Below are 18,683 nucleotides of genomic sequence, written 5' to 3'. Positions count from 1 at the left end.
AAGGTTCGTGACCAGTACAGTAAGGCTATTGCAAAAACTAAGAGTACTTGGATGTATTGCCAGGTTAATTAAATACTGTCTCCTAATGTTTATTGGACCCGGCCTCAAGATGGTTTAAAAATCAATTCTAGAAAGAAAACAAAGTCTGACTTGGAACTCTTGAGTTAGTGAGTGATTACAGTAATTTTGTTTTTCTTCATTGGATTAACATTCCCCTTTACAGTGCTTTATGGCTTGCTCCAGCATTTTATAGAGGATACGCTTCATTCTTGCCTAAAGTTGTACAAAATAAAACTGTCGTCTTCTCTCTCCCTTTTCCTTCCATTCCTGGAATTGATGGTATGCAACATCTGGCAGAGACTAAATAGATCTCCAAAATGTGGCTAACCACTGCATTGGACCACATTGTTAGACATTTCCACTATTGTAAAAATAAGCAACCTTACCGGAATGTAAAAATTATAAAATGTTGTGCAGTGGGCTCCGTTCTGATCAATGTTAGTTTGTGTTGATTTCCCCAGAGTTTTATTTCATTTTCCTTAGAGAAATGAACAATACTTGTAGCACTATGTCACATAAATGGATTAATTTTGGCATTTGTTTCAGATGGTGATCACTATTATTGCGGGTCTACCTGGTAGTTATAAAGAAGATCTTTGTACCTATATTGTCAATCTGAATCAAGAACATGGAAGGTCAGTAAATTAAATGATTTTGGTGTCAATTTTGTTTGAATTTACAATTTCGGAGTGTCTGGGTATTAAGGAGTGTTTCCTGTTCTTGCATCTTTCCCGTACATGGCTGCCTGCATCAGTCGTCGGGGCAAGATTAAAATTAGGTAATTATGTGCACCTCCACACATTGGTTCCATATGTTATTCCAAGGATAAGATTAAATAAATAGAAAAGCTGTTAATCGTGTAGAAACTGGGAGGCCCAATTTCGTTACGGCCGTTTTTGAGGCAGTGTCACCGCCTGAGTGCTGATTTTAGTAGTGGGAGTTAGGCGCAGCCTCAAAGTCCTAAACTCAGTTTTCACACCCAAAGATGAGTGAGTAGAGCTAAAAAGTGGCAATGCACACTCATCCTCGGGCGGGAGCTCAGGAGGCCGACTGAATTTCACATTGGGAGGCTGCCGCCGTTCTAGAAAAAAACGGTAAGAAAAAAAGAACTAAAGCTTCTCCGATCCCCACACACACTTCTCCACTCTTGAAACTAATGAAAACATGCAGGAATAAATAAAGAGGAAAATTTACTTGCCTTTCGGGGCGATTACGCCCAAGATGCGCTCTTTTACGACCACTTTTTCCAGACTGTGTGGCCGCCTCCTGTTACCGCAGCCATACAAAGCAAATATCATGTCGGAGGCGTTGTGCGCTGGACACCACCATGCGGGTGGCGTTAGCCGGCGTAGCGTTGCCTTTTGGCGCCTCTGCCAAAGAGCCGACTGAATTTAGGACGAGGCGTCGACGCCGCTTACTGTCAAAGATAGGCCTTTGCCGCCAGTTAGCTGCCTAGCACCGGTGCTAACGGGCAGCTTTATAAAGCGTATTTCTGCCCCTGGGTGTATTGCAAGTTTGTTGCAGCCCAAAAGAAATGATTAGGTTATTTTATAAAGCCAAGTATTAAGCTGCTCATTCATGTTCTAGTTTGCTTCCTGGTCAGGTTGTGCTAATTGAGCAATGCATTGCACTTTGAAAATACATTGACACCAAAATGAAGTGTATAATCAGGGTACAATATTGCAATTTGTTACAAGGATGCTGCAAGTAAAATGCACATGGCATTCAATTTTACAACATGAACATGAAGCACTTGTAACAGACAATTCGGTTACAACTTGGCCTTGAGTACACACAGTAAAATTTACTAATCTGACAACTACAAATCTGAACTATTATATTGAATTCGTTCGCAGCTAATTATGACCTCCTTTCATTATAGGTGGTCAGTTTACCGTCAGATGCCAGATAACTGTGAGCCATTCAATGTTGGGCAAATCCAGCGTTATCTTTCAAATGTTCTCGAAGCACAGCGGAATAGGACTGTTCGTCAATCTGTGTATTCACGAAAGAAAATGAGGCTGCTGATTGTTACACCAGGGTGAGTGTAATCAGAGTAACTAGGATGTGCTTTGCATGCAAGTTCCATGCTTTGCAGGGCAGAAGGACGGGTGGAAAGATCAGGATGTGGCATTTGGCGCACCTGCTTGTGGTTGGTTCAAGAGAATCAAGAAATGGAAGAACAGTTTTCCACTTGGCTGTCTGGTCGGGAAATGACATGTTACTTAATGGAACCCAAGAAAGTGGAAAATAATTGGTAAAAGCTAAATTACTTCTGTTTATGAGCTATATCTAATTTCTTGGACCAAACAGTGTAAATGAAATTTCCTCCTTTCCTAAATCTGTTGATGTTTGTGAAGGTTCATTGGGTACTGATAACCTTCTGCTGCATCCATCATTTATGTGAGCTCAGAGAGTCAATATTTAACAGGCTGTAGAACCTGAGAGGGAATTACAGCTCACTTGATCATAGTTTCACCTGAGCTGTCACACCCGCACTTTCCAGCAGGCAACCAGGGAGGCAGCTACAGTTGCAGAGACGAGTTGTAGCATCCCAATTGCTGTCCTAGCTACTGGTCAGCTAACTCATCAGACTTGAAATCAAATCTAGGAACTTGTGTTCTGCTTGTCTCAGTAGTGCTCCGGACAATGAATGCCCGTCAGACCATCCGAGGATTCCTAGAAGAATCCAAACCTCTCAAACTAACTTTTGCAACCCCACTAATGCACCAGGACCTGGGGGTCCTGGTGCATGAATCCCAAAAGGTTAGTTTGCAGGTGCAGCAGGTAATCAGGAAGGCGAATGGAATGTTGGCCTTCATTGCGAGAGGGATGGAGTACAAAAGCAGGGAGGTCCTGCTCAACTGTACAGGGTATTGGTGAGGCCGCACCTGGAGTACTGCGTGCAGTTTTGGTCACATTTAAGGAAGGATATACTAGCTTTGGAGGGGGTACAGAGACGATTCACTAGGCTGATTCCGGAGATGAGGGGGTTACCTTATGATGATAGATTGAGTAGACTGGGTCTTTACTCGTTGGAGTTCAGAAGGATGAGGGGTGATCTTATAGAAACATTTAAAGTAATGAAAGAAATAGACAAGATAGAGGCAGAGAGGTTGTTTCCACTGGTCGGGGAGACTAGAACTAGGGGGCACAGCCTCAAAATACGGGGAGCCAATTTAAAACCGAGTTGAGAAGGAATTTCTTCTCCCAGAGGGTTGTGAATCTGTGAAATTCTCTGCCCAAGGAAGCAGTTGAGGCTAGCTCATTGAATGTATTCAAGTCACAGATAGATAGATTTTTAACCAATAAGGGAATTAAGGGTTACGGGGAGCGTGTGGCTAAGTGCAGCTGAGTCCACGGCCAGATCAGCCATGATCTTGTTGAATGGCGGAGCAGGCTCGAGGGGCTAGTTGGCCTACTCCTGTTCCTAATTCTTATGTTCTTCTGTTATGTTCTTATGTTCTAATGGATTTGAGTTTGTCCACTGCTTGGCTGAGCCATACAAACTAGGAAAGACTCCGGTTCAGTCTGTGCTTAGATAACTGATGTTTGCTGGATGCTCCTATATTATGGAAAGGGAAATCAGTCAGGGTTCCAACTCCCTGCTGGATAGTTAGCAGAGCCTCAGATGACAGCAGGGTTGGATTCGAGCTGCTTTCAACGTAGAGCTTACTGATGCTCATTATTGAGGCTTTATACATGAATGATGATCACTTGGACAAAGTGCTGGAAGATGTGAGTTAATACCACGAGCAATGCAAATGCAGAGCGATGCAAATGTGCTGAGAATAATTGGCAAGAAAAAAGTTTTTTTTAAATCATTATCAGTAGTTGTGTGTTGTGAGTTTGTGTTTTGAAGATTTTAGCTGGATCTCCCAGGCTAGTTTTTCAAAAGGAGGTGGGTTGGGGCGATGGGACTTCTAACCGCTTCCCAACCCTGCCTCGTACCCGGCCCATTTTCCTGAGTCTGGCATTTATAAATGCAGGCCACGATCCCCTCTAAAGAGGGAGCTTGCAATTTCATGGAATGCAAATCTAGTAGTACAAGAACATAAGAAATAGGAGCAGGAGTAGACCATACTTCAAGCCTGCTCCGCCATTCAATAAGATCATGGCCGATCATCGACTTCAGCTCACTTTCCCGCCCAATCTCCATAACCCTCGATTCCCCTTGGCTCCAAAAATCTATCGATCTCAGCCTTGAATATATTCAGAGACTCAGCATCTGGGGCAGAGAATTCGGAAGATTCACAACCCTGAGTGAAGACATTTCTCCTCATCTCTGTCTTAAATGGCCGACTCCTGCAACAGGATACTCACTTCAATGCCAGAGAAGGAGGCGCCACCATTTAGAGGGGCAGGAGCGAAACCTCTCCATCCCTTTCTCCCTGAAGGGTTACCAAGCTTGTGGTCATCTCTCCTAATTTCTCGTTATGTGACTAGGTGTGACGTGCCTTGTGACCTTTTACTACATTAAAGGTGCTATATAAATACAAGTTGTTATTGTAGTGCAGGGAGAAGTTTGTTTTGTTGTGTATGAATATGAATGAGGATTCAGCTGAGAGTTTATAGAAGATAAGGAAACTTAATTCAGTTTAAAAATGAAGAAATGAATGTCGAAAATGGAATAAAAGAACAAAGAAGGAAAATTCCAATAAATATTTCAGAGGACAGTTAATTTTGGGTGATGCTAAGGAATATTTTTGACAAATCTACTTCTTCTGTATTTTGTTTTGTTCTGTTTATGTATAATTTTGAAATCTTCCATCGGGACCTGTACGTGCTTAGCTCAGTTGACTTGATACTTGATTCAGCTGTTCGAAACTGCAAAGGACATTTGAAGGTTTGGTGTACTTCAAACTCATTTTAAAGGGTGATTAAATGGTCTAAGTGCTTAGATTTCTCTTCAGATGAAGTGCTTCAATTAGATGGTATATTTGTTCAAATTAAAAGTTTCTGCTGCACAACCAGTGGTGGGAAATGCATGCGGCTGGTTCAGCCTTTTCTCCGAACCCTTCAACTTGTCACACTGCTAGTGCGTTGTTGATGCAGTTCTTGTAACTCATTTTCAATTCACACATCTACACTTTGTTCTTCTCCCAGATACACAGATGTTGTTGACGTTGTGCAGGCTATCCAGATGCATCCAGACCCTGAGGTTCAGTCGGCGTTCGTCATCGGTGCTGTCACCGCCTGTGTTGACCCACAATGCTCGTCCATGCAACACAGGTACCATCAGAACAAGCTGTTAAAGTGCTTGATATTTTAAAGCTAGCACCTTTTGGAATTTGTCCTCCTGCTGACCTTGTGGTATATGGATACTAACCATTCATTTGAGATGCGTTACATGTTGATCTAAAAGGTTTTTTTTTTACATATACAGGTTTGATATGCTTAAATGTAAGCTTCATTTTAGTTGCAGTTTAATCATGGATCAGATTTTTCAACTACTGATTCGGTAAAATGAGGCTAATCTATCAAAAGCTGTTCGGTCTAATGGTCTTTTCTTGTTCTAATAGTTATACATAGTTACGTTAGTGATGATATTTAAACTTCCTATGTGACTGACAAAGGTAAACTATCCCTTGTGCTTCTCGACCTGTTTGCAGTCTTTGACACGGTTGACCAATGTTTCCCCCTAAGGTGCGCAACCAATTGCGAGGTCTCGCGCAGGACGCTACCACCTCCTGCTGCCGGAAGTGATGCCGCGCATGCATGATGCGCAAGAAAAGTAATTTAGAGTGAACGTTGCAGTTGACCACACTATCCTTCTTCCAACACCTTTCCATCATCGTCCAACTGGCTGGGCTGTACTCGCCTGGTTCCATTCTGATCAATCCCGTCATAGCCAGAGAATCAACTGCAATGGCTTCTCTACCCACTTTCACCCCGTTACCTCTGGTATTCCCCAAAGATCTATCTGTGGGGTGGGGGCTCATATTCCTCATCTACATGCTGCCCCTCGGCGACACCATACGAAAACACTACATCAGTTTTCGCATGTACACTGACAACACCCAGCTCTAATACAACAGCAAAATACTGCGGATGGTGGAAACCTGAAATAAAAAACCAGAATATGCTGGAAATACTCAGCAGGTCAGGCAGCATTTTTGGAGAGATATCCAGTTAACATTTCGGGTCGATGACTTTTTGTCAGATCTGGAAAAGGATGTTCCGGGATCTGGATGTTCCGGGTTTTAAGCAAGTACAGAGGCAGGGAAAGGGGGACAGCACCGATAATGAATGCAGACTGAACCGCTGGGTTCAGTTCCCCCTTTCCCTACCCACATTTTGGGGGGGAAATCGAGGAATATGAAGACATGAAAATGATGGGCATGAATAGACCAGCTGGTTCATTAAGCATACCCCACATTCTTGGTGCCTGGAGCGTCATGACTAGACACTCCCTATCACCCAGCAGTCATGTAATCTCCTGAGAGGCTAAAATAAACTAGAAAATAAAACTCAGCCAAAAAGGGGGAACAAATCTGGATAATTCCCCTCAAAACCAGTCCAAGATACCACATTGACCATGCTTGTGTTAAGTGATAAATTGCTTCCCATTTTCTAAGATGCAGTGTCACCACACACTGCACAGGCCAACTGCTTATTCCAAAGAATGGGAGTGTACATTCAATTGAAAGGCACTGAAGGGTGTGGTGTGGAGAGTTCGAGAGGTAGATAAAATTACAAAAAGGCACGAGCATTTCTACAAGGCTATGATTAGGTCATAGTTCAAGCACTGCAGTTTTAAAGAACCAAACTTAAACAATACATGACGGCATCATTCTGGTGAATATGCTGTACGCATAACTTCGACTTATGAGAAACTTTTTCAAAATTTGGCTGTTGGAATGAGGGCAAAGCAAGATTCCCGCTTATTATCCACCCAAACTTGCCTTAAACTGAGTGATTTGATAGGTCACTTCAGAGGACATTAAGATTCAATCATGTATTGTCGTCGTGCATATGCCATACTGGGAACTGAATTTTTAGAAAAATCTGATCACTTTCCTGGTCATATTTCTTGTGATAGCACACAATTACTAGATTTATTGAATTCAATTTGCCATTGTTGTTTGGAATTCACAAGTTCTGGGTTGTCAGTCCAGTGTCATAACTGTCACGCTACTGTACCCATATGAAAAGAGACTTGAAAAACTCTCCACTCGAGCTTTGAAAATGAAAGGATTTAATAGATGTATTCAAAATTATGAAGCGTGTTAATAGTGAATGGTGAAAAACTCTTTTAGGGGGCATCTGTTGCGCCTATGCCAGCTCTCTGAAAGTTTTCCACTTTATCCTGTTTTCTGTGATGTAAACATCTATGGTTCTAACCCTTTCCAATATTTGTTTGAGAACCCAATTCTCATAACAATTAATCGAAGAATCCCTTCCTCTCGGACCAAAACAAGTGATGTAATCAAGTTGATTAGCTTTCAAAAGGAAATTGGTTAAATAGTTGGAGAAAAAATTTGCAGGGATATGGGGAAAGAGTGGGGGAAGTGGGACGAACTGGATTGCTCTTCGAAATAACCGGCGCAGACTCGATGGGTCGAATGGCCTCCTCCTGTACTGTATTATTCTATGATTAATCTTCTTTGCTCTTGTCACTTATTCCCTTCCCCACCTGAAGATCCTGACTCTTGATGAGAGACACTTCCATGTTTTCTGGCACATGTTCTAACACCGTTCCTGTCTATTGCCCCACAAGGGCCGTTCTTCACATGACAAGCTAGACAGTGATTATTGGCGGGCTGTTTGACTGTGGGGAGTATCGTATCCAAGCCCAATCTTATCTTCAATTAACACCCATATACGCACTTTCCAGTAGGGGTCACTGGATTGCCATCAGGGAAGGGAACCTCAGTTGAATTTTTTTCTACCCTCCATAGCACAAAAGCAGAGACACATTTTAGATTAATGTTTGCAACACTGCAGAGACATCATTGTAGGAATCCACTATCAATTTGTCAATGAAGTTTCAAGGAACAAATAAAACCGTCAAAGCTGCTAGTCTGTTCTGTTTCCAGATCTTTAATCCGTTCATCAGACTTAGCTTCCTAATTAACCCTATATCTCATTCAAACGATTCTATTATTCCAGTGATAAAACTTTTTTTTTTTGTTTCTCCTTCCTTATCTTCTGTTTACAGTTGTTCAATCCTCCCTTCCTTATATAGTATTGTATCTCTCAACTCATTTTTGCTCAGTTTGTATGTAGTATTATTTTACAAAGTGCAGTGAGAACATTGTTCCCTGCTGTCGAATGAGAGCTAAACTGCTGTGGGTGTCGCTCCAAATATTTAAAAACTTATATATACAATGTGAACAATAGAAATTTGCAGCCTGTAAATAAGTGCAAGGAAGACTGATTCTTGCTGTAACCTGCTAGTCACCTCATTGCAGGCTGACCTTTTCTGACATTAAAGCTGCTATACAAAATTGAGTTATTGTTCAGTCAAGATCCTCAATGAAATTACTGCCTCAAAGATGTAATTATATTTTTTCATGTTTGGTATTGTAAATGTGATTGTGTAGTTTTATTCAGTTGTTCTATTTTGTTTTTAGTGTCCATGTCAGCGTAGGAGCTGATGGAAGGCTTCTGCATTTCAGTAATTGACCAAATTGAAAATGCGCACAAATTTTTGCAACCTTTGAGAAGTTTTATTTTTGTTCAGAATATTTGTGACACTGGGCTGCTAACCACTACGCTGTAGAAGTTTACAGCACAGCAGGAGACCATTTGTCCATTGTGTACCCATAGAAAGAATTACAGTTGACAATTGGGAAATTTTGTAATGAAGGATGCATTTATATAGCACCTCATCAGAGCCTCAGGACAGCCCAAAACACTTCACACCCAATAGATTCCTTTTGAAGTAAAAACAGAAAATGCTGGAAATCTCAGCTGGTCAGGCAGCATCTGTGGAGAGAGAAGTAGAGTTAATGTCCCTTTGTCAGAACTGGCAATAGTTCGAAAGAGGGAGGGGAGGAAAGAACAAAAGGGAAGGTCTGTGATAGAGTGGAAGGTGGAAGAAATTTGAGAGACAAAGGAGATAATGGGCCAAATTGGGATGGTAATAGCACAGGTTAGGTAACAAAAGGTGAGTCTAGATAGGGTGTGATTGGCAGAATGATTGCCAGCTGCCTTGGAAAACAGAGCGAAACTCAAAATAAAGGAGGACGGGGTGGGTATTTGTTAAAAAGGGAACAAAATGAGGATAGAGATTATAGTCTGAAATTGTTGCTCTATGTTGAGTCGAGTCGACCATATCCAGAGCTTCTCTTCCTGCCCCCACACCATTACCTCTGGAGTCCCCAAGGATCTATCCTTGGCTCCCTTCTCTTATAAGAACATAGAAATCGGAGCTGAAGTAGGCCATTTGGCCCTTTGAGCCTGCTCCGCCATTCAACAAGATCATGGCTGATCTTCTACCTTCGCGCCCTATCCCCATATCCCTTAATTCCCTTTATTCCCCAAAATTTAATGACCTATGCCTTGAATATACTCAACGACTGAGCAACCACAGCTTTTTGGGACAGAGAATTCCAAAGATTCACAACTCTTTGAGTGAAGACATTTTTCCTCATCTCAGTCTGAAATGGCCAACCCCTTATTCTGAGACTGTGACCCCATGTTCTAGATTCCCCAACCAGAGGAAACATTTTCCCAGCATTAACCCTGTCAAGCCCCTTAAGAATTGTATATGTTTCAATTCGATCACCTCTCATCTAAACTCGAGGGAATACTAAATTTCTCCTCATATAACAATTCCCCCCCCCCCCATCCCAGGAACCAGTCTAGTGAACCTTTGCTGCACTCTCCCGAAGGCAAGTATATCTTTCCTTGGGTAAGGTGACCAGAACTGTACACAGTACTCCAGGTGTGGCCTCACCAATGCCCTGTATAACTGTAGTAAGATTTCTTTACTCTTGTACTGTAATCCCTTTGTAACAAAAGCTTAACATACCATTTGCTTTCCTAATTTCTTGCTGCATGTTAACTCTCTGTGATTCGTGTACAAGGACACCCAGGTCCCTCCGAGTGCGAACATTTCCCAGTCAGTCACCATTCAAAACATATTCTGCTTTTTTGTTTTTCCTACCAAAGTGGATAACTTCACACTTTCCCACATTGTATTCCATTTGCCATGTTCTTGCCCACTGTCAACCTGTCTATATATCTCTCTGCAGCCTCTTTCTCTACATTATACTGCATCTGCTACCTTCCTGCCCACTCACTTAGTCTATCTATATCCCTTTGCAGGCGCTTTGTGTTCTCCTCATAGCTTACTTTCCCACCTAACCTTGTATCTTCATCAAACATGGATACATTACACTCAGTCCCTTCGTCTAAGTCAATAATATAGATTGTAAATAGCTGAGGCCTAAGTACTGATCTTTGTGGTACCCTGCTAGCTACAGCCTGCCAACCTGAAAAAGTCCCGTTTATTGCTACTCTCTGTTTTCTGTCCATTAATCAATCCTCAATCCATGCTAATATATTACCCTCAATACCATCTACATGCTACCCTTTGATGACATTATGCAAAGATATTGGGTCAGGTTTCACATGTACGCTGACAACACCCAGCTCTACCTCCACCACCCCTCTCAACCCCTCCGCTTCCTTGGTGTGGCCAATATCCAGTCTTGGATGAGCCACAACTTCCTCCAGTTAAACATTTGCCAGACTGAAGCCATTGTCTTTAACCCACCCCACAAACTCTGTAGCCTTGACACCATATCCATCCTCCTCCCTGGCTACTATCTTGGGTTGAACCAGACTTTTCCTAACTGTGGCACCATTTTTGAACGTCCGCTGAACTTCCAACACCATATACATTCCATCATAAAGACTGCCTGCTTTCACCTCCATAACATCGCCCTTCTCTGTTGTTATCTTAATCCATCTGTTGCTAAGATCTGCATACATGGCTTTGCCGCCTCCAGATTCAACTATTCCAATGCTCTCCTGGCGAACTTCCCATTCCATAAACTTCAGCACATTCAAAATTCTGCTGCCCATGTCCTATCCAGCACCAATCCCACTCATCACCCCTGTGTTTGCTGACCTGCATTGCCTCCAATTTAAAATTCTCTTCCTCATATTCAGGTCTCGCCCTTCTCCACCCAACGTTTTCAAGTCCTACAACTTTCCAATAACTGCGTTATCTCAAATCTGGCTTCTTGTGCATCCCAAAATCCCTTTGCTCGCCATTGGTGGCCGTGCCTTCAACTGTATGGGCCCTAAACTTTGGAAATCCCGCCGTAAACCCCTCTGCCTCTCCAACGCCCTCGTCTTTTAAGACCCTTCTTTGGCCTAGTGTTGCTTTTTGTCAGATTATGTCACTGAAGTACCTTGGGATGTTGTTCTATGTTAAAAGCGCTATATAAACGCAAGTAATTGTTGTCAGCAATTTGTAGAGAGTCAGGCCACACAAATGGTAATCTGTTTTTGGCTGAAGGAAAAATAATGACATTGGGAGAACTCTCTGCTCCTCTTCAAATTGTATCATTGGATCTTTTACACCCAGCTGAACAGGCAAACAGGTCCTCGGTTTAACATCTCACCCAAAAAACGTCCTCTAACAATGCAGCTCCCCCTTGGTACTGCACTGAAGTGTAAACCTTGGATTACAAGCTCATAAGTGTGGCTTAACTCGGAGGCAGTGGTCCTACCAACTGAGCCATATTCTTTATAGAATCATAGAATAGTACTGTACAGAAGGAGTTTATTTGGCCCATCGAATCTGCGCAGGCTCTTTTAAAGAACAATCCATTTAGTCCCACTCCCCTGCTCTTTCCACATACACCTGCAATTTTTTTCTCCCAAGTATTTATCCAATTCCCTTTTGAAAGCCACTATTGAATCTTTATATCTTTTAACTGTTTAGCGCAAATTCTTGAAGGCTTTTGAGTTTGGAATGAATCCCGATTCACTTTTACAACTTAGCCAGCAAAATTCCCCTGTGGTGCGCCTCCATGGGATGCGAACCGGTTTTCGCTGGGGTGGGTACTACAGGCGATCCACTTCCCGTGAGGGGCAGTGACCCTAATTTCGCGGCTGGACGGGACGTCTGCGCCAGGCACAGGAGGTCCCTCCGTGACTGGGTTACCGGCCCTTAAATGGGCCGCTGGGGAATTTCACCCCATAAAATTTTCCAATGTAGTACAGTCTTTAATGTTCAGAATTTGGTTCAGATATGCATCTGTAAGCCACAGGAGTGCCGGAGAGCTGAAAACGCAGTCTTGTTAATCCTAAACAAATATTGGTTCTTCTGGTATGGTTCAAGCTACTGCTGCATTCAAGTATGTGAATTGGCTTTACTTTTCAACTTGTCAAAGCTCGAAAGCAACTTGTCCCACAGTGTGATCGTGACTGAAGTGGAATTTTCTGCGTGATTCTGACCATTATAATTCCCAATAGCTATATAGTAATTAGTCACATTTCATCAGTGGAACTCTTCAACTGTCAGAATTTCTATGGGTGGTTTTGAAGTCAGAAAGCACTTATACATTTCATACAAACATAGAAAATAGGTGCAGGAGTAGACCATTCAGCCCTTCTAGCCTGCACCGCCATTCAATGAGTTCTTCTGATTTACTGCTGCCTTTCTCTCCTTGACCAGTCACCTTCATTCCTTTTGGAGCTTGTTATGGCTCTTTCTCTTTATAAGTGAAGGTGGATTTTGTTTTCTTGTCAGCATTTATACATTTTAGTTCATTCTGTCTATTTTTGTGAGATGTTATTTTGTCTTGAATGTCGCTTTCACAGTGAGCAATGCTTGCAATAACTTTTCCTTTACAGGCCATCGTTTTGGGCTCTGGGTGTGAGCCGCCATTTTATGTCGGGCTCCTTGAAGGATTAAATTAAAATGTACGCTCCCTCACCAACCACAAAACTAAATGGCTCAGTGGGTAACAGTCACTTGCCTGAGCCAGAATGTTGTGGATTCAAGTCCCCACTCCAGAGACTTGAGCACATAATCCAGGCTGACACTCCCAGTGCAGTGCTGAGGGAGCGCTGCACTGTCAGAGGTGCCATCTTTTAGATGAGACATTAACCGAGGCCCCGACTGCCCCCTCAGGTGGACGTTAAACAATCCCAGGGCGACTATTTCGAAGAGGTGCCCTAGCCAATATTTATCCCTCAACCAATATCTCAAAAAAACAGGTTATTTAGTCATCACCACATTGCTGTTTGTGGGAGCTTGCTGTTCGCAAATTGGCTGCCATGTTTCCTGCATTGTAATGGTGACTACACTTCAAGAAGTACTTTGGCGGTAGAGCGCTTTGGGAAGTTTTGCAGGGTGCTGCTTAAGTGCAAAATTATGAGGGGTCAAGACAGAGTAGATCATTTTTATTTCTATAGCACCTTTAACATAGTAAAAAGTCCCAAGGTGCTTCATAACAATTTTACAACACGTTAGATATTGACCATTGAGGGAAAGAGAGAAAAAGCGTGAGAAGCAAGTGTAAAAAGAGATTAACGGCTCAGGTCCGAAGCGGCAGCCAAAATGCGCACGCAGATAGACACGGGCGAAAATTTTTTTTTTTTTTTTAAAGAAATTCAAATTAAATTGTAAATAATACAATAAGGTGTATGCGATAGTAAAATCAGTATAATACAGATTAATTAAACAAAATTAAATAATATATACCATAATTATAAATTAAGTTGAAATTAGAAAATCAGCAATTGAATCAAATTAAATCAGTTATTAGCTTTCTTTAAGATTCATTCCCTGTCCACTGATTCAATTCATATGGAAGAACCAATCACTGTCCTCCACCATTGTGATGTCATAATCTTATTATCTTTTATTTCTCATTTTGTCCTCTTGATAAGATCTGTAATAGCTCCAGGCTCGAGCTGCCTCCGTTGTCAGGTGACGCTGATGTTTAAATCTCTTTCCAGCTGCTCCAGGCTCGAGCTGCCTCTGTTGTCAGGGAGACGCTGATGTTTAAATCTCCCTCCAGTTGCTCCAGGCTAGCACTGCCTCCGTTGTCAGGGAGTCGCTGATGTTTAAATCTCCCTCCAGTTGCTCCAGGCTAGCACTGCCTCCGTTGTCAGGGAGTCGCTGATGTTAGAGATAGAGAGAAACTGTTCCCATTGCCGGAAGGGCCGAGAGCCAGAGGGCACTGATTTAAGGTGATTGACAGAAGAACCAAAGGCGACACGAGGAAAAACTTCTTTTATGCAGCGAGTGGTTAGGATCTAGAATTCACTGCCTGAAATGGCGGTGGAGGCAAATTCAATCGTGGCTTTCAAAAAGGAATTGGATAAGTACCTGATCGAAAAAATTTTGCAGGGCTACGGGGAAAGAGCAGGGGAGTGGTACTAGCTGATGTGCTCTTGCATGGACTCGACAGGCCAAATGGCGGCCTCCTGTGCTGTAATGATTCTATGAAAAAATTGAGAGCAAACCCGCTTCAAGAGATGCTGACCTTTAATTAAGCTAGGTGATGGTTTCATTGTGTTTTTGCTTGATTTAAAGTTTATTTTTAGAATGTTGTATAGTTATCGATTCCATTCTATATAAAAAGCAGGTTTGTAGCTATTAATTGCAATGATTTGAAGGTTCCAGTACTTCCACTTAAGATATATATTTACATGGTGCTGGTATCAAGGCTTCTTGTGATACAGTGAACGTGATGGCAGAGAACAGAGTGTGAACTTGATCAGAACATAACGACCTTGAACTTGTGCAAGTTGCAAAGACAACAGACAGCTTCATGTTTCTTAGCCAATTTGCAGATTTGTTTCTAGACATTTCAATAAGAGAGTTATATAAATATTTTTTCCTGATAGCGATCAAGGTATTTTGTGTTGCTTTAATACTACTTTTCTTTTTCCAGGTTATTTTTCCCCAAACTTTTGGATCAGTGCGCTCAAGGTATGTGAGATTAATGTGAAAGGCTGTGTGTGTGTTGCTGAAAATCATTTCCTTTTTGCTAGTCTGCACTCTGTCCCAATTACTGCTGATGCAGGTAGCATTTTTTTAGGATTTTGTCTAAATAATGCGAGTGTATGTTCACATTTACCAATCCAATTTGCATTTTGGTCTAGTAATAGAATCTTTTGACACTGTATCTGTAGCTTTGTCTGAGATGTATTCCTTTTGATGCACTCAGGACTGGTACTTTTAGATGATGAAGAAGTTACTATGCAATTGTATTTATTCATTTTTATTCTAGTCAAGATTAGCTAACCGCACATAGATCCAACCTGATTTCTTCCTTTTGCACTGATCCACGCGGCCATCTGAGTGACTATTCCCTTTTAATGGTTACTTAGGGAAGGTGTTACAGGCGAGCTCAATTCTGTTTTTGCACAATAGCCATAAGTGCAGAAATCGCAGGATGGAATTTGGGGGAGAAATTCACTTGTTAAGATTTATATCAATTGAACTGTTGCTCTTACTAAGATCCTTCTGGTCTTACTGTCTTGTTGCTGCATAGTGTGTTACCCTCACCTAGAATGTCACTGGGGGGTAAACCTAAGTTTAATTGTGGGTGGTTTAATGAATTGAAACCTTTGGGGAGTGGGGAATGAGACTTCTGAAACTGAGGAAACAGTACAGAAAGAATAAAACAAGTTACATTTTCATTTAATATTTAGTCTTTGAATTTCTCACTGATTTTTTTGTAGGTTTGGTCAGTAATGTTGTTTTCACAAGCTTGACTTCTGAGCAAAGAAATTTGCTTCTGGTGCATCTACAGAAGTTGATTCGTGTAGCAAACTCCAAAGTTGCATTCGTTCTTGCAGAAAAGGGAGCAGTGACCAGGTACTAAAGTTTGTACACACTTATGCTCATACCTATGTTTCTGATTTCAGTGTTTATTTAAAAGGCGCACCCAGTGAATTATAGTAAATACTGGTTGAATTTCTCTCTAGATTTTAAAATAATCTATAAAGTTCATTTCAAATAAAAATATCTTGTAGCTTTAGCATTAAAATCTGGTTCGACACTTAGGGCTAGAAATTCCATTTTTGGTCACAGCGGTATTTTTCCAAAAGTACTGCTATGACTCCGCTATGATTCCAAAGCCTGACATTCTGGGAAAAATATGCCCAGCAGTAAAAATCGGCGTAGCACGAGGATTCGTGGATCAAGCTGAAAATTTTCTGCACCTTTTCTGTGAGTTGGGCCTAGGGAGGGGGGAAAACACCAAGACTTTTTCCAGTCTTGCACGCTGGCACAAGATTTCAGCAAATTTCAAGAATCACCATTTTCCGCCAAAAACCGTAAATATCGCTGAAAAACCGGGTGCAAGTTTGGTGCATTTCCAGCCCTTACTGTCTGTCTAATTCAAAATCTACCTCCAATCTCAATTGTTCCACATGGAAGAGTATTATCACAAATGGTTTTAATGTTTTTGTTAACATGTAGATGAAAGAGATGTATATAAATGTGAATCTAAAGGATGGAATAAGCTGAAGTGCAGGTGTTTTATGTTCCTATTAAATACAATAGTTTGGAACCAAATATTGGTTGTAACAAAACTAGGATGCATGAGGCTTGCCTTTACGGGTCGCAGACTGGTTAAAACTGTGCTGCAGGAGTTTATCAATCCCTCAGATTACTAAATCAACATACACTATCTCCTTCAAAAAATACTATTGTTTTACCCTTATTTTTTGTACGGTTTTTCCCAAAATACAGGAATGCTGATGTTGAAATGATTCTATCTGAAAGCAGTTTTTCAGAGCCCTTGATGTTGAGAGCACGCTATTTGATGTTTCCTGGCTGGTAAGCAAAAGATTACGTTCTGTAAAGTCCAATGCTTCTTGGTTCTTGAGCTGCTGGCGCTAAGGAAATATCAGATGGAGGATAAACAACTTAAGATGTGAAATATTCTGTATAGATATTCTGAAATTTTTAGCATTAAATTAGCTGTGTTGACATTGCTTCATTCAAATTATTGGATATTTAGTGTGAAATGTGGTGACATTTTTGGGAGTAGACTGGTGTTTCTTGTAAACGAGGATTATGAGATTCTCTAACAGAAATAAGTAATAACCTGCGGTGAAGCACCTCATCACTGACGCCAGCCAGCCTTGCATGCAGTAGTAAAATGCTGTTCTCGATCAGGCCAACATCCCCAGCATCGAAGCACTGATCACTCTCGACCAGCTCCGTTGAGCGGGCCACATTGTCTGCAAGCCCGACTCGAGACTCCCTAACCAAGCGCTCTATTCGGAACTCCTACACAGAAAGCGAGCCCCAGGTGTGCAGAGGAAATGTTTCAAGGACACCCTCAAAGCCTCCTTGATAAAGTGTTAACATCCCCACCGACGCCTGACCCAAGACCGCCCAAAGTGGGGGGAGAGCATCCGGGAGGGCGCTGAGCACCTCGAGTCTCGTCGCCGAGAGCATACGGAAACCAAGTGCAGACAGCAGAAGGAGCGTGCGACAAACCAGGCTCCCCACCCACCCTTTCCTTCAACCACTGTCTGCTCCAACTGTAGGAGACTATAATTCCTGTATTGGACTGTACAGCTACCTGAGAACTCACTTTTAGAGTGGAAGCAAGTCTTCCTCGATTCCGAGGGACTGCTGATGATGATGAGTAAAATGTGGAAAGCTTTAATTGGTAGAGCAAAAGACTATTCAGAAAATTCAGCTTTAGTGGATATTTGGAAAGAAATATATTCCATATTTTTATTTTGTCCAGGTGGAGCGGCAAGTTCAGATCAGGACCATTTTTCCCACAAATGACTCGGATCTGCGTCAGGTTTAACCGTCCACTTGAAAAAGCCCGATTTGTGACAAAGTGTAAAGGTACATTTCAATTTTATAGTGAAATGTAAATCTTTCTGGTAGTGTCCAGTTCAAGTCTGGTAGAATTTGAGATTGCAGCTGTTGCATTCTACTAAAGAAAAGGAAAGGATGAAGTAAAAAAAAAAGACAACTTGACAGACAATTGAATGAAACTACAAGTGTAGTATAATTCACTTGGGATAAGAAACCAATCAAAGGCCTGAATGTAATGGATAACATCTTGGTTTCATACCTGGAAGATGTATATCCCTGGGTGACTTATTGCATTAATATGGTTGGCATAATTAAGAGGTTTTGGCACTGAGGTGAAAAATTTGTTTTCTTTTCCTTCCCTGTCCATTCACTGCAAAGTATTATTGTCGGAGAGTAGTTAAGAACATAAGAATTAGAAACAGGATGCTCGAGCCTGCTCCGCCATTCAACAAGATCATGGCTGATCTGGCCGTGGACTCAGCTCCACTTACCCGCCCGCTCCCGTAACCCTTAATTCCCTTATTGGTTAAAAATCTATCTATCTGTGACTTGAATACATTCAATGAGCTAGCCTCAACTGCTTCCTTGGGCAGAGAATTCCACAGATTCACAACCCTCTGGGAGAAGAAATTCCTTCTCAACTCGGTTTTAAATTGGCTCCCCTGTATTTTGAGGTTGTGCCCCTAGTTCTCGTCTCCCCGACCAGTGGAAACAACCTCTCTGCCTCTATCTTGTCTATCCCTTTCATTATTTTAAATGTTTCTATAAGATCACCCCTCATCCTTCTGAACTCCCAACGAGTAAAGACCCAGTCTACTCAATCTATCATCATAAGGTAACCCCCTCATCTCTG

The 18,683-nt window shown here is 41.9% G+C and overlaps 1 protein-coding gene across 2 annotated transcripts in view; it reads left to right on the top strand.

Annotated features, from left to right (window-relative positions):
* dnaaf9 (dynein axonemal assembly factor 9) overlaps positions 1-18,683 on the top strand; it is a 188,772-nt gene that overhangs the window by 150,067 nt on the left and 20,022 nt on the right. For both annotated transcript variants that reach the window (XM_070866808.1, XM_070866807.1), the window contains 7 exons: positions 607-695; positions 1,943-2,101; positions 5,167-5,292; positions 14,931-14,968; positions 15,724-15,859; positions 16,739-16,825; positions 17,751-17,857. In XM_070866808.1, the coding sequence (XP_070722909.1) occupies positions 607-695; positions 1,943-2,101; positions 5,167-5,292; positions 14,931-14,968; positions 15,724-15,859; positions 16,739-16,825; positions 17,751-17,857 (742 nt within the window). The remainder of the gene's footprint in view (positions 1-606; positions 696-1,942; positions 2,102-5,166; positions 5,293-14,930; positions 14,969-15,723; positions 15,860-16,738; positions 16,826-17,750; positions 17,858-18,683) is intronic.

The sequence above is a fragment of the Pristiophorus japonicus genome, chromosome 2 (assembly GCF_044704955.1).
Source record: "Pristiophorus japonicus isolate sPriJap1 chromosome 2, sPriJap1.hap1, whole genome shotgun sequence".
NCBI lineage: Eukaryota > Metazoa > Chordata > Chondrichthyes > Pristiophoridae > Pristiophorus > Pristiophorus japonicus.
Note: the sequence above shows the minus strand (reverse complement) of the source record. Positions and strands in the feature narration are given on the sequence as shown.